At 40.7% G+C, this 17,429-nt stretch overlaps 1 protein-coding gene across 1 annotated transcript in view; it reads right to left on the reverse strand.

Moving 5' to 3' along the window:
• Positions 1-584: 584 nt before the first annotated feature.
• las1l (LAS1 like ribosome biogenesis factor) overlaps positions 585-17,429 on the reverse strand; it is an 83,233-nt gene continuing 66,388 nt past the window's right edge. The window contains exon 13 of the mRNA XM_048544181.2: positions 585-1,024. Within this exon, the coding sequence (XP_048400138.1) occupies positions 934-1,024 (91 nt within the window). The 3' untranslated portion in view covers positions 585-933. The remainder of the gene's footprint in view (positions 1,025-17,429) is intronic.

Below are 17,429 nucleotides of genomic sequence, written 5' to 3' on the forward strand. Positions count from 1 at the left end.
TATGGGAAAGGTTCACTTGACACCTGTAATGAAGCAAGCAGAAGCTTTATTACAACTTCTAAAGCATTTAGGGCATGTAAATTTGCATAGCATTCAATAAAATGGATTCTCATCGATCCTCACAAAAATAAGTACAGTGGTAGAACCTATTACGCCCGTCTGCAAGTTTTCATTCACGGGGTAGGCTATTACATGTTGTGATGAGCATGTTTACTTCTACCACTTTGGTTGCAAACTGTAACTCCAGAATCTGCCTGCTGTCTGTTCCCCACTCCGCAACATGTTTTATTGCTTTTTTTCAGCCTGTTGTTTCATGAGCAGAACTATGCACTCTTACTCTCATTGCAGTCATGTACTTAGTCTGGTTCACAATTCTAAAATTAGCAGTCAAAATCAATGTATTGTGGACCGATTATTCTGGTTGTATTTCTTTCACACACATTAAACTTTTTTTAAAAAATTAAAGGCCAGGATGAATCCATACCAGTACAAGGAAAAAAGAAGAAAAATACTCCTTTCAATTTGAGAAAGGTTTGAGAAAATTAGTTGCTCTAAAGTGAGAAATGAGGAAGAAGAACAATGAATAACCCAAAACAAATGAGAACCAGGTGGTTGTTGTTTATTTTGCAACATAAACAAAAGGCAGTCATTTACTAGTTTACACACACAACATTGTCAAAATTGTATAAACACAAATTACTGAATTAACTACCACTCATGGCCTGCCCTAGAGGTAAAGATTCATTTCATTTTACCCTTAGACCTGCTTCAGAAATCAGTCTTTGATACATAAATGTAATCATAAATACGCACACACTTTTTTTAAAAAAAGAGGAAGGGGAGTACAGGTTCTCAAAAGGCAAAATAATGGAACATCAGAAGGTTTTCTTTTCTCTCTCTAGATTCTCTCTCTCTCTCTCCCCCTCCCACCAACTAGAACAATTTCAATCCAGCTTTCAGTCTGTGCAGGTCACTCTGAGTCCACCATAAACCTTCTGAGTCTGCGCAAGGTAATCCTGTGGCACTGGAAGAGAAAACCATTTTTAATTAACAGGTAAATTACAAGCAAAAAATCTCAAAACAGAAGTACAGATTAAAGGAGGTCATGCATACAGGGCCATCAAATCACAGGCTGAGTGGAATTAGCTGAGTAACACCCTTGGATGAAGAAGGTTAAAAGTTTTAAACTACTTTCAGAAGTGTCACTTTCCCACAGATTACCACTTCCATTTTTAAAAAAAATGGAAAAGATTCCAGAGTTCTTTCAGAAAGGTACAGCCATACTTCCATTCTGACAATTCTTTCATGATGCTGCATTGTTGAGGGAAGACAAACCATACCCCTTCTCAAAGCAGTCGGCTGCTGTATTGTGACATTTACAGGCCCAGACAGCATATCTGGCTGCAATACTGATTGTGAGGTGACAGAAGAAGAGGGAGATATTAAGTGGAAAGGGAATTGAGCTGAGACAGTGCCATAAGGAAGAGGAAGGAATGTGTCCTGTGGAAGAGGTTCAGGTGTTGGGGGATGAGGGGGCTGAACAGGATCAGCTATCTGGGGAGGGTTAAAAAGGAGACTGAGATGGGTCAGAGTGTGGTGGGGGGCAGGGGGCACGCAGGGGAGAAGAGAGAAAAAAGGTGGAAAAGTGAGACAAGTATGAGGTCAGTTGAATAGTCACTCAGTGATTCAGCTGTTTTTCCTAAGTAACTATTTGATCAATTTCATCCAAACTCATTGAATTGTCTGAATGAAAGTAGGAGATTGAGGATTTCAGATGTAGAGGATTTGTCCGGTGGAATCTTCAATTTGTTGGGCGATCCAAATCTTTGGAGTCTGAGAAGATGGGATTCTGGAGGATTCCGAAATACGGCTCCCATCTACAGTAGAATAACAACTGAGAGTCCATCAGAAAATCCAAGCCAGGGTTTGCACTTATTGTCTAATGAGTTCTCCTGTAAAAGTGCATCTGTGTACAGTTCAGGCAAGGAAGGGATACAACGGATTCCCCAAATGGTCATATAGCATATCCATGCTTGCTATTAAAAGGTTCTTATTCAGACAGGTGTCTACACCTACGGCATGGTAGCAAGACAAAAATTGGTGCTTTCATAAGAGAACGGGTACAACACCAAACTAATAACTCATTAGCGGAAGAGAAAAATACCTACTGGTGACCTGGACTTAGGTATGAGCCACAATTGGAGTCAGATGAAACTGAAATGTTAAATACAATAAAGTCGATAGTAACAAACATCAACAGGTTGGCAGATGACAGGTGAAATTTAAATCCAAGTCTGAAGTGATTCATTTTGGTAAAAATGAGGCATTTAAACAAAATAGTACTTTTTCCACAAGAAAGCAGAGATGGGGAAGAGTACATGTATGCAAATTTTGAAGGAGGCAGATTAATTTAGAAGGCAGTTTTAAAACATAGATCCTTGGCTTTATTAAGGAAAGAACTGAACAAAAGAGCAGGAAAAAAATCAAAACTTTACAAAGCACTAGACTAGTCTTATCTGAAATATTAAATATTTTCAAAGATGTCAGTCTTAAGATAGCGTGCAGCACGGATTGGCTAGAATGGTACCGTGACCAAGAAATTTCATTATGTCGGGAGAACAGGAGTTATTTTTAAGAGAAGGTTAACAGATTTGATAGAAGCAAACTACATTAAGAATGGTTTTAAAACAATTAAAAATGAAGAAATTGTTTCCAGTTTAAATACAGGGCAAGGAATACTGAAGAAACAAACCAGAAGTTACTTTTTTTTGAACAGATACAGTATAATATTGTTTGGAATGCTCAGTGAGCACAGACTCTTGACATTTCCAACTAAGGTGGTCACTGGACCCACTGTATCAATGCTGAGCAACAAAGATCTGACAACGCTAATCCAATTTTCCAAAAAAGTATTTAAACACAGTATGACAGTTTCTGACTCACCCATACTTCCAAGCATGAACTACCAGACACCCACCACCTTGTGGGTGAAGTAATTTCTCCATAATTTCAGTCTTCACCTTCTATTTATTTTCTTTTACTCAACCTGTTCAGAGATATTATTACAAACTCCTGGAGCTGGTGGGAGTTGCAGCCAAGGCCTCCTGGCCCAGAGATAGGGACACTACTATTATACCATGAGAGCCCCTTCTCAGCCTTTATCTCTTACCTCAGATCAATGCCAGCTGGTTACTGGCCCCTCCTTTCCTATCCACCTTGTCTGAAGGGGTAGTGGAAGTAGATTCAAAAGGCATTTCCAAAAGGTGGTTATATCATTGAAGGAAAATAATTATAAGGCTATAGGGAAAAGGGGTGATGTGGGATTAATTGGATAGTTCAGTTGACCCAATAGATGGAACTAAAGGAGACTTTGATCATAGGTACATCTGTTCAAAGTATTAAATGTGGTAACATAATAGCTGGGTAGAATTCATCCTTAACTTTCAGTTTATTATTGGTGATAGTTACCACCAAAATGCAAAGAAGAGTGATGAGTGGAAGATTGGAATTACTTTTTATCTATTTCAGGCTAAAATACAGAAGTGGCGATCTACACCAATATAAATGCATCTTTCTCGCTCTCAGAAAAAGGTCCAACTTGAGCTTCTGTTTTTGGTACCATCATTCACTGACAAACAGCATGCAAACCTGTAACTGCACTCTATTTTCCCCAGGGCCAAATCAGCTTCAACTCAAGCAAACTGCTGCACCCTTCCAGAGAGTTTGCCAGAAGCGATGCCAAAAATACAGCATGAGAAGGGCGTTGTTGAAATGGAAGATTTCCCAAGGTGGCCTCATGTTCAGCAACTTAGTTGCAAGCTCCAAATATGTAAAAGGATATCCTCAATTGAAATCAAGATCCTGCAGCTTTAAATCTTGTATTTTGTATTGGAAGAACAACTCAAGCTAAAAGACATATCTTCTGATTTATCTCAGTAAAAGCAGAATTAAGCCATTCAGCCTATTGAGGCTGCTCCATCATTCACTCACAGGGTTTGATACTTTTCTCAATCCTATTCTTCTGCCTTCTCCTGTAATCCTTGATCCTCTTACTAATCAAGAATCTACCTATCTACCTCTATCTCAAAGACACTCTGACATGGCCCCCATAGCCTTCAGCTGCAATGCGTTCCACAGATTCACCACTCTCTGGCTAAAGAAATTCCTGCTCATTGCAGTTCTAAAGGGTCATTCATTCATTCTGAAGCTGTGCCCTCGGTCCTAGTCTCTCCTGCTGGTGGAAAATATTCTCCACATTCACTCGATCAAGGCCTCTCAATTCTGTCAATTTCAACCAGATTGCCCCTCATCCTTCTAAATTCCATTGAGTACAGATCCAGAGTCCTCACCATTCGTTCCTTATATGGCAAACCCTTCATCCCCAGAATCATTCTTATCTGAACCCTCACTAACAGCAACACATTGTTCCTTAGATATGGGGCCCAAAACTGCTCTCAATATTTCAAATACAAACTCAGCACCACAAACTTCTCTTGTATTCTAGCCTACTTGAAATGAATGCTAACATTACATTTGCCTCTCTAACTGCCAACTGAACCTGCATGGTAACTTTAAAAGAATCCTGAACTAGGGTTCCCAAGTCTTCTAACAAAAAAAAATCAAAAGAACTGGATGCTGGAAATCAGAGACAAAAACAAAAATTGCTGAAGAAAACTCAGCAGGTCTGGCAGCATCTGTGGGGGAGCAAGCATAATTAATGCTTCCGGTCCAGTGACCCTTCAGAATCTGGACCTGAAACGTTAACTCTCCATTTTCCTCCACAGATGCTGCCAGAACTGCTGAGTTTTTGGGCTTATTCCTGTTTTTGCTCTTAAGTCCCTCAGATTTCAAAGCCTTTCCCCATTTAGAAAATAGGCTATGCCTTTATTCTTCCTACCAAAGTGTACAACCTCACATTTTCCCACATTGTACTCCACCTGCCACTTCTTGGCACACTCTCTTAGCCTGCCAAGTCCTTCTGCAGCATCTCCACCTTCTCAACATTACCTGCCCCTCCACCTATCTTTTAGTCACCTGCAAACTGAGCAATGTCCTCAGTTCCTTTGTCCAGACAGTTTATGTACTACGTGAATAGCTGTTGTCCCAATATCAAACTTTGCAGAACTCATCTAGTCACTGACTGCTATCTTGAAAGACTCCTTCTATTCCCACTCTGCCTTCTACCAGTCAGCCAATCCTCTATCCATACCAGTGTCATGCCCCTAACACCATGGGCTGTTTTTTATTTACAAGCTTCCTGGGTGGCACCTTCTCAAAGGCTTTCCGAAAATCCAAACATCATGTCCACTAGCTTTTCTTTATCTAACTTGCTCACAGAATTCTTTGAGGAGGCAATCAGATTTGTCAGGCATGACCTCCTCTTGATGAAGCTGTGCTGACACTGCCAATCTTACAATGCACTTCCAAGTACTCCGCAATCTCATTTTTAATAATGGACTCTAAAATCTCACCAATGATCAAGGTCAGGCTAACCAGTCTATAATTTCCTGCTTTTTGCTTCCCTTCCTTCTTAAACAGAGGTATTATTAGACATTTTCCAGTTCCCTGGGATTGTCCCTGACTACAGTGAATCTTGAAAGATCCTCAAGTATCTCCTTCAGAACTCTGGGGTGTAGTCCATTTGGTTCAGGCGGTTTATCCAACTTCCCCAGCATCTTCTCCTTAATGCTGGCTATCACAGTCACCTCCATCCCCTATCCCCTGACTCTCCAACTTTGGGTTTGCTGCTGGTGTCTTCTACCATGATGCCCTGGAACATGGTCATTCCCCCAACACACTCTGGGAAAAGTTTCTGCTTCTTTGCAATATCACACTTCACATTGTCAAATAAAGAAAGCCTGCATAAGTCCCAAGAGTGCATAGTGGACAATGCATTTCTAATAAAACAATTAAAGTGTACATCCTTAACTTCAACACCTAATATGAGGGTTTTTTAAGTTCAAAACTCTGTGGGGGAAAAAAAAACTGTTCTTGTTTCCTTGATGATTGCTGGTGAAAATGTCCTCTGTTTTTTTGAAAATATACTCAAGTTGTCAAGATACATCCAGATTACTTGTCAGGCAAGCAATAGCAGAAGTATCCATCTGAGCAAAACTATAACACTTCAAAACCCTGTCCCAGGGTTGAATGTGGAATTCAAGTTGATAGTTCAGGATAGTATTAAGGAAATTCTGCATTGTCAGAGATGCCAGCTTTTAGTGGAAAAACCTTGAATTGAGATCACATCTGCCTCCTTAAGCAGATGTTTAAGAGTTCACAGTATTATTCAACTTTATTATTTAACTGAGTGAGGGATTTTGTTTTAACGTTCAAGCCAACATTTATATTCAATCAATACCTTCAAAATAATTAACTGGTCATTCATCAATGCACACTGTTTACTGACTCTGCTCAAATCAGATATAAATCGGTATTTGCATACGTGCTTTCAGAGGCATTCCAAGAATACAAAGGCACCCAGAGGGTTTGAGTTATAAAGGAGTGGCTAGATAGGCTGGGACTTCTTTCCCTGGAGTGGCCTTACAGCGTTTAAAATCATGAGGGGCACAGATACGGTGAATAGCAAAGGTCTTTTCCCTTGGGTGGGGTGGGGGCTCAAAACTAGGAGGCATATTTTTATGGTGAGGAGAAAGATTTAAAAAGGAACCTGAGAGGCAACTTGTTCCTCTCTCTCTCAGGGTGGTTCGTACGGGGAATGAACTGCCTAAGGAAGTGGCTGATGCAGGTACAGTTACATTTAAAAGACACTTGAATTAGGAAAGCTTTAGAAGGATAGCGGCCAAACACAGGCAAAGTGGGACTAATTTAGTTTGGGGAAACTTGGTTGGCGTGGATGAGTTGGACCAAGGGAATGTTTCCATGCTGTGTGACTTTGATTCTATTGAAATCTTTGAAAATCACAAACCACCTCATCCTCCACTTCTGTTGAACATTCCAAATTTACTGTGGACTTCTGAACATCTACCTATTTCTTGCTGATTTTTCTGTTAGATTTTTAACAGCTCAGCAATTTTCCTTCCTTCATGTCTCAATCCACCATCTAAGCTTGGAGAAACTGAGGTCCTGGTCCCCACAGAATCATCATACAAGCCACCAAAACATTCACTAATTTCCATGTTCAAAGCAATGTGTCTCTCATCTCAGGCCCTGTTTGCTGCTCCTGATAATCCCTGAATGCAACCTTTTGTCGGTGGAACTTGAGCAACAGTGAAGGGAAACAAATGGTGCACCTTCCATTTCTGCCTTGCCAAGACAGCACTCTCTTCTTCCTTGACTTCTCCACAACACAAATTGCAAACTGCTCTCTTCTTTCTCTGCAGTGGCCCCGTTCCTGAGACTATCCTTGCCACATTCTACCAAATTAATTGGAAAATAGTCTAGACGCGGTGCTTCCTTTTGCATTTGCGAAGGCATAAGCCACATTTTCAAGTTCCTCTACTGTCATGGGGTCAAAATCTTTGAACTGCCTCACTCTCAACATCTGGGTGGAATCAACACCAAATAGACTGCAACAGTTCAAGAAGCAGCTCATTAATACTTTCTCAAAGACATATTCAAATGGAAATTAAATATTGTCCTATCCACGAAAGCCCACAGCACCAAAAAGAATGAAACAAAACACCTCATACAAACCCAACTATCCAAAACGCCCTTGTCCTTGCACTGTTGGCTGACCCCCACCATGATCTGCCTTTGTTTAACCCCACCCACATAATGCTCTGACCTTGGCCGGCATGGTCATGGCCTCCACGCCCTCCATCTTTAGAGGCATGTTCCAATGCCCAACGCCAGGACCTCAAAGGACTACACCCACTGAAAGCACTACTGGCTTTCTCCTGCAGCAATCAGTATGACTGGCTGTCAGGGAGAAAATGCAATTTAATTAAGTGACAGCAATACCTGCCATTACAATAGCAGAATTTACACATGCCTGACAATCATTATTCCTGTTCTGAGGAAAAATATCACTCCTAGGATTGTTTGTGCAGTTATGTAAGAGCAGCATTCCAATGTCAAACTTCACTGTCTCAATGACGTAAAGCCAGCATTCTATCTGTTCCTGTTCAGAAATCGACCCATTAAAATATTACTGGTTTACTTCGGATCACAGAGAAAGTACAAGGTCATAGAATTAGAGTTTTTATAGTATGGAAAAAGACACTTTGGCCCATTGTGTCTTTAACAGTATCCATCTATTCTAAGGCACTTCAACTGCTCACCTAAATATTCTGCATGTCTTCAGAGGTCCCACCTTTACCATGTGTTTAAGCAGTGAGCTCCAGATGCCACCATCCTCAGTCAAAATGCTTTTCCTCAAATCCCCTAACTACCTGCCACTTACCTTAAAACTGTGCCCTAAGTCACTGACCCCTCCAAAAGAAAACGTTTCTCCATACCTTTTTATTCAAGAGAGCTCAGCCAGTATCTACTGCCCATCCCTAACTGCCCAGAGAGTTTAAGAGTAAACCACATTTGAGACAATGTAGGCCATACTAGGTAGGGGTGGCAGTTTCCTTCCGTAACAACAGTTTCATGGTCATCATTAGACTCTTAATTCCCAATTGTTTTCATTGAATTCGAATTCAAATTCCACCATCTGCCATTGTAGGATCCAAACCAGAGTTCCCAGACTATTACCTGGGTCTCTGGGTTAATAGTCTGACAACAATATCACTAGGCTATTGCCTCCCCTATATACACCCCTCACGACTTTAACACCTAAGTCAGGAATCCCTTTATCTGCTCTAGGGAAAACAACTCCAGCTTATCTAGTCCCCCTTCACAGTTGAATCATTTCCAGCCCAGGCAACATGCAGGTGAATCTCCTCTGTAACTTCTCAAGTGCAAACATACCTCTCCTGCAGTGTGGCAACCAGAGCTGCACACAATATAAGAGAGATCTTTTGGCCAATCGAGTCTGTATCACCAACATTGCACTACTACTTTTAATAGTCCCACTATCCCTTGCTGAGGCTATTGCCTTGAATGTTATGACATTTCAAATGCTCATCTAAGTACTTGTTAAAGATTCTGAGGTTTCCCACCTCAACTACTTTCCCAAGCAGCGCACTCCAGACCATACCACACTCCAGGTGAAAAATCGTTTCCTCAAATCCCCTCTAAATCTCCTGTCTTTCACTTTAAAATTATGTCCCTTTGTTATTGACCCTTCAACTAAGGGAACAGCTGCTTTCTATTCACTCTTTCCATGTTCCTCAATCTTAAACACCTCTACTTGGTCCCCTCTCAACCTGTTCTACTCCAAAAAAAAATGATCTGACCTCATCCAGCCTCTCTTCTTAGCTAAAATGCTCCATCCCAGGCAATGACCTGGTGAACCTCCTCTACAACCCCTTCAGTGCAATCAAATGCTTCCTACAGTGCAGACACCAGAACTGCACACTGTACTGCAACTGTGGCCTAACTAAAGTTCTGTACAGTTCCAACATGACCTCCCTGACCCTATAAACTATGCCACAATGAAGGCAAGCAGTCAGAAGCCTTCACTACCCGATTACCTGTCCTGCCACCTTCAGGGACAAGCAGTCCAAAATCCTTCTGTTCCTCTAACCTGCCTGGTGTCTTACCATTCATTGAGTACTCCACTGTCTTGTACCATCATCTCACATTTACCAGGTTTAAGTTCCATTTACCACTGATCAGCCGATCTGACCAATTTGCTTTTATTCTCAATGTCGACCAACCAGCCAAACTTTGTGTCATCTGCAAACAAATCAATAAAGGGACACGGCACACATCCCTATGACATGCTACTGCAGATCGGGTTCCAGTCACACAAACAACCTTCTAGAACCTCTGATTCCTACCAGGAAGCCAGTTTTGGATCCATCTTGCCAAGTTACGCAGTATCCCTTGAAATTTTCACCTTCTTTATCTATATGCCATGTGGGACTTTGTCAAGGCTCTTGCTGAAATCCATGTAAACTACATCAGCTGCCTTACCCTCACCCAAACATTTGGTCACCTCCTCAAAAATAAAAATCAACCAGATTTGTTGGCTGTAACCTCTCTGAAAAGTTATGCCAACCAGCCCCGATCACACCTGGCCTCTCTAAATGGAAATTAATTTTACATCTTCACTATTTTCTCCAGCCATTTCCTTACCACTGATGTTAGATTTAGTGGTCAATAGTTTCATGGTCTATGTCTTCCACTCTTGTCAAGTGGAACCATATTAGCTGTCCTTCCTGTGGCTACAGTTGATTTGATAAATTGGGATAAATGGGATTTGGACCCGGGAATTTGTCTACTTTTAAATCTGCAAAAGCCTCCAATACCCCCTCCTTTCTTAGATCATTCTGCTCTACAACTTCAAAGTCCCATCTTCTCCAATTCTGTACTTACTTGGGAGATGGAGGATGCAAGGTCAGATGCGCAGAAATCATTCAGCCCTCTAGCAACATCCTCTGCTTTCACACACAGGATGCCCCCTTGGATCCTAACAGGCCCTTCTCTTCCCCTTGATACATTTGTAGGATATATCTGAATTCTCCCTAGTCTTGCCCACCAATGTCTTCTCTTGTCCCCTCCTTGCTCTCCTAACTGTCAATTACACTTCCTATACGCTAAGGTCCTGGCGATTTTGATCCCTTTGTACTTGTTATACAACTCTTCTTTTTTTCCCTTTTTATCCAGGCCTGAATATTCAAACATCCCTGGTTCTTTGAACTTGTTGCTCCTGCATTTTACCCTAAAGGGAACATGCAACGAGTAACACCTTTGGAAAATGTGGTTGACTCATAATTGCCCTTTGGGTAATTAGGGATGGACAATAAATGCTGGCCTAGCCAGCCACACCCTAACCCCATTACTGAATAAAAAAGTAACTCCAACGTAATCTCCTTACTCTTACATTTCATGCCTTCAGTAATAAAGACATATAGTATACCATGCCAGTTTAACCACCTTATTTACTGGTCCTGCTGCCTTCAAGGATCAATGGACATACACACCAAGGCCCCTCTGATCCTTATAGGGTTCTACCATTCAGTGTATATATCCTCTTGCCTGATTAGCCCTTCCAAAATGTTTTTAGAATTAGGTTTTATTGTCACCTGTACTCAAGTGTACAAAGTCATCAAATCTGGTGCCATCTCAGCTACAAAAGTACCTCGGTATAAAATCATTGACACAAAGCAGAAAAATAAAGAGATATGGTAAAAGTTAAATTCTACAGTTCTTCTTAGTATAAAGTTGAAAATAAAAGAAATAAAGTTAAAAGTTCAGCTTTACAATCCTTCTTTAGCAATGGGCTTTGCTGACACTCCATGTTGGGCTTTCCCTATGAAGTTTTGCACTCCCACGTTGGGGTCAATTCTCCCACTGGCGATTGGCAGATTGCCAGAGTCCTACCTGGCCTCGCCAGCCGCCTTGCTGCTAACTGCTTTCCAGGATGACCAGTTGCCTTGTCACTGACCACTCCTGACCTCATCAACACCATAATGTTGCTGGGCAATGGAGTTCTGCCTGGCTCACAGTGCTGCAACACTCTCAAAGCGATCCTTCTCCAGGAGATAAATAAACAAAACAAAAAGCTAAAAACTATATTTTTTAAAAAATAGAAAAATGGATAGATGCTTCCCACTCCGCCACCGCAACCGTAATGCTTCACCTCATATGATTGATCAGTAAATGTTATTTGGCACTTAACAGTCCATTTAACCAGTCAGCAAGCATTCTTCCACACTATTTACTACACCAATTTTCATAAATTTGCAAACTTACTGATCGTATCTCCCATATTTATACCTAAATCAATAAACGCATATAATAAACAGCAAAGGATACAGCACTGCCACAGATTCATCATAGAATTCCTAAAGCGTGGAAACAGGCCTTTCAGCACAAGTCCACACCGATCCTCAGCGCATCTAACTCAGACCTATCCCCCTATAACCTACCTAATCTACACATCCCTGAACACTATGGGCAATTCAGTATGGCCAATCAACCTAGCCTGCACACCTTTGGACTGTGGGAGAAAACCCACGCAGACACGGGGAGAACGTGCAAACTCCACACAGACAGTCACCTGAGAATGATATTGAACCGGGGTCCCTGGTGCTGTGAGGCAGCAGTGCTAATCACTGAGCCACCATGCCACCCCAAAGGTTATAGGCTTCCATTCAAAAAATCCCTTAGACCATCACTCTCTGCTTCCTGCCACTAAGCTAAATTTTGGGTCCAATTTGAAGAATTGCCCTGACCCTTAATTTCTTATTCAGTCTGCCATGAGACCTTATCAAAGGCCTTACTGAAGTCTACGTAGACCATGTCAACTGCACTACCCTCATCTAAACAGTCTCCTCTTTGAAAATTTCAATCGAAATGCTCATACAAAATATTAATACATATCATAAATAATTGTAATCCCAGCACTGAACCATAAGGCGCTTCTCAAGTTACAGGTTGCCATCCTGAAAATGCTGTTTATCTCAGCTGTGTCTTTTATTAGCTCGCTTAACCTCTATCCAGGCTAACATTGTGCATTCAACACCGTGGGTTCTTATTTAATAACCTTATGGACAGTACCTTATCAAACACATTTTGAAAATACAAATACAGTACATCTACTGATTCCCTTCATTTATCCTACTCAAAAGAATAAGTTTACCAGGCACGTTTTCCCCTTTATAAAGCCATGCAGAATATTTGATTAAATTGTACTTTTCTAAATGCTTTGCTATTAGATCTTTTATAACAGTCTAACATATCCCCAATGACAAACATTAAGCTATCAGGTCTACAATTACCTGTTACTCCCTCCTTCCTGTTTTGACTAAAGGGGTTACACTGGTAATTTTCCAATCCTCTGGGACTTTCCTAGATCTAAAGGTTCTTTGTCAGATCACTACCAATACATTCATTATCACTGTAGCTATTTTCTTCAAAAACCTCAGATGAAACCCATCAAATCCAGAAGACTTTTAGCCCAATTAATTTTCCCAGTGCTTGTTTTTCTAGTGATATTATGTTTACTTGAACCTCCCTTTAGCCCCATGACTATTTACAATTTTTGGAATGCCATATTTGACCTTTACTATCAAGGCTGATGCAAAATATTTATTGACTGCATCTGTCTTTCCTGGTTGCCCATTATTATTTCCCCAGCCTGTAAGGGCTTATGATCTCTTTGGGCTCTCTTTTCTTTTTATACATTTAAGGAGACTCTAACTATCCAATTTTGTATTTGTTGGTACTTGGATCCCAAACAAAAGAAAAGAGAAATTGCTGGAAAACCTCTACAAGTCTGGCAACATCTGCAGGGAGAAAGCAGAGTCCAGTGACCACACATTTTGCCAGACCTGTAGAGTTTTCCCAGCAATTTATGTTTTCCTTTGTTTGAGAACCAAATATCAACAATTACAAAAATGGAAGTTCATTCCACAAACGAACCACCCGTGTAAAAAAAATGCCCCTCGTCTTTTTTTCTTACAATCTTCTTCACCTCGAAACGTACTCCCTCGTCTTGAAATCCCCTATCATAGGGAAAAGACAACTACTATTAACTCGATGTCCGTCATTATTTTATGAACTTCTGTAAGATTGCCTCTCAACCTCCCCCAGTGAAAAAAGTCCCAGCCTATTCAACCTTTCTTTACAACTCAAACCTTCCATATCCCCAATATCCTGGTAAATCTCTTCAGAACCTTCTCCAGCTTAATAATATCCCTCCTCTAACTGGTTGACCAGAGCTGAGGACAATATTCCAGAAAAGGCCTCACCAACATCTTGTACAACCTCAACATCTTTGGACTGCAGGAGGAAATCTACACAGACGCAGGGTCAGTGTGCAAATTCCATACAACAGTCCACCAAGGCTCAAATTGAATCCAGATTCCGAGGATGTGAGGCAGCACTGCTAACCACTTAGCCACTCTGCTGGCCATCTAAGATCTTTAGGTGGAGGCTGCAGGCTATTAACAATGTCATTGAATTAGGAGTCTAGAACCCCAGGCTAATATTCTGAGGCAAGCATTTGAATCCCACAGTGGCACAGTGGGTTTTGATTTCACTTGAATTGAACTGTATGCAATAAAAAAAAAATCTAGAACTAAATGCTAGAGGTCACCATGTCACCACTGTTGATTTTTGTCAAATCCCATCTAGTTCACTAATCTCCTCTGGCGAAGGAAATCTGCTGTCCTTACCTGCATTTCCAAATCCACACCAATGTGGTTAACTCTGAAATGGCCAGAGAAACCACTCAGTTCAAGGGACAACTAACGACAGGCAACAACAGCCAGCAGCACCCACATCCCATGAGCATGTAAGAAGAGCCTGACCTCTTTCTGGGGCTGTTACTTAATTTCTTCCGAAAGTTACACCAATTTCTAATCAGAAAAAACACAGAATTCAAAGAAATTCTGGTTTTACATCATTGGGAAAATGAAGCATAATACTGAGCAAGATGTTACAGCAGTATTCCAAATAATCTTGTCCTTATGGTGCACACACCTCCGACAAACAAAATGGTTATTACCTGTGTTTTTCTTATGCCATCAAATGGTATTTATGGTATTTCAATTCCGTTTCTTAGATTGCCGGAAGCATTGCCTCTCAATGTGAGCTTAAGCAGAGCACACTGTTAGATTATGCAGTGACAGCAACATCCAAATTGTTCAAGGGAAAGGAAAGGTATTAATTTTGCACTTTACACATCCTCAGGATTTCTCAAAGTATTTTATGATTTTTGTCAGTAAAACATCAGCTCCATACAAGATTAAAATGCCGTTTTTGTTTCTAAACTGCAGGCACATACTTAGTTATCAAAAGACTCACATGTGATGATTCACCCCTGACTTTGAGTGTGGGTGTGGGGTGTGGTTCAATTTCATCTTTAAGAGCAAAGGCTAAAACATTTAACTCAGCCACTGTTTTAATGTGATAGCGGAGACAGAGTATTGACAAACTGCTGTTATCAGAGGGAACGGTCCCTGCAGAATGCTGACAAGGGAGGGGAGGGGAGGGGAATGTGTGCCAAGTTGTGGTATCCTGCTAAAAGTGGCAGAAAGTGTGTTTAATGATCCTTTGCACCCTCTGGTTCACCACAGTACACTCCTCGTCCACTCCTGATACTTTCCCACATCCCTTTCTATGCAATTGCACAAGGTGGAGCACTTGACCATTAACTTCCTCTCTCCTTGCTATCACAAGAACTTGTGAAGCAACAACTTTGCTACGATACATTTAATCTAGTCTAGTATACTCGCTACTCACAATGTGGTCTCCTGTACATTGGGGTGATGAAATGCAGAGCGGGTGACCGCTTTGCCAAACACCCATGCTCAGTCCATAAAAGTGACCCTGAGCTTTGAGCTGCTTGCCACTTCAACACACTACTGCGTTCCCATGACAGCATTTCTGCCTCAGGCCTGCTGTGCTGGTCCAGCAAGGATCAACACAAGATGGAGGAATAAAATCTCACTTTCCACATAGGCAACTTGCAACCTTTACAACTCAATGTTGAGTTTAATAATTTCAGAAAACGATCACCCTCCTCCATGTCTGTTACCCTCCCCAAACACCCCTGTGTCATGCACTGTTTGGGTTTGCTCCCTGTACAGCCAATCCATTTTCAATTAATCACACTTCTCATTAGCACCCTACCTAGCATGTATCTCTTTCTCACCTTATCACGATACTGCTTCAAAAAGAAAAGGGAGTTATTCTAGTTTCTGGCCAACTGATAACTCATCAGTATCACCACTATTATAATAACCAGTCATTTACCACATTACTCATTCTGGAATCTTGCTATGAAAACAATTCCTACACGTGTCTAAGTAATATTGGCGAATACACTTCAGATGTAATTTACAGGTTGTGGCATCCAAATCTAAGAGAAGCACAACATAAAAATCTAGTTATCCTTCTTTATCATCCTCAATTTTACAGCTCCCCCTCCCCTTTAATTCAGTATGAGTGCATTTCACCATCACTATGTACATAGGTGCATGCACACTCAAATGATATCAATGTGACTCATTATATTAGCTGCAATTTTGCTATGATACATTCAATCTAGTCTTGTGTATTTGCTACACTCAATGAGGTCTCCTGCATATTGGGGGTGATGAAATACAGAGTGGGCGACTGCTTTGCCAAACAGCTATGCTCAGTCGATAAAAAGGGAGTTTCAATGCAAATTATACCTCACTACTCCATGTAAAATTACACACCTCCAGGGGTACTTGGCAATAAAATTCTTGTTACATTTGCTCCATTAAAGACGCAGCACATGTTATAGCCAACACAGCTGAGAAAAATCCCTTAAATTCAATTTTATAGATAGCCATTTAACCATGCATTCCTGGAATTAATATTGAGTGCAACTAATTTTTTTTTGTTAGTCAACTTATTTCCTCCAAGAACCCAACTGTTTTATATGTAAAGATGATAGTGAACTAAAGAACTGCAGAGATCTGAAACAAGCAAAAACAAAGGGCTAGAGAATCTCGGCAAACGTGGCAGCAACTGTGGAGTTAAGAATCTAATGACCATTCTTCATTCTGAATTTTTCATTTTAATTAAATTGCATTTAATTCCCAAACACATCATAAGAGATCAATGCTCACTTTAAGTATTCTATCTTGTTGTATATTTGTAGAAACTACTATACTTCTTGCTAGTTTACTCTCATATTCGAGTTCATTTGTCATTTTGTTGATTTCTAAAATTTTTCCATTCATCTGCCTTACCACAAATCTATGCATTATTTCATGCCTTTCCTTTCAAATTGATACTTTAAAAAAAAACTTATCCACAGATGTTTCAGACCCAACAAAAGGGCTGGTCAATGAAATATGTTGGTTGAAATTAGTTGAAAACTATGGAGTAGTATCTCCCTAAATTGCTACCACTTCCCCAGGCCACTGTAGCCAACTCTCTTTAATCATTCCCAACTACCTTTATTTCACTTTAAGAGACCAGTTTCAGATCCAAGTTTCTTAACTTTATCATATTATTGTTACACTTGCTTAGAGGATGTTCTCTTATGAAATAATTAATTGTTCCCATTTTTAATGAGGCAGGACTAAAGAAAAACAGGTTTTAATAAATTATTCTGAACACATTAAGAATTTATCTTCAAGTTTACCTCTGCCAATTTGATTTGTCCAATTTATAAGACTAAGACTGTCCATGTTTAGCGCAGCATTCATCTTGCAAGACCCCATTCAGAAGCAAGATGGTGACTGAGTAGGAGGACTCGTCCACTCTATTTCTTTTCTTCATTTTCCTCTTCATTTTTTTTCCCCTCTCTACTTACCTCAACTCCTCAGACAGCTTCGGTGGTGGACAGTCAAGCCAGCACAGATTTGATGGACTCCCAGCCTAGAGGCTAAGCCCAGCACAGACTCCCAGCCACGAGGTAAAGCCCAGAGCAG

This window comes from Stegostoma tigrinum, chromosome 15 (genome assembly GCF_030684315.1).
Source record: "Stegostoma tigrinum isolate sSteTig4 chromosome 15, sSteTig4.hap1, whole genome shotgun sequence".
Classification (NCBI taxonomy): domain Eukaryota; kingdom Metazoa; phylum Chordata; class Chondrichthyes; order Orectolobiformes; family Stegostomatidae; genus Stegostoma; species Stegostoma tigrinum.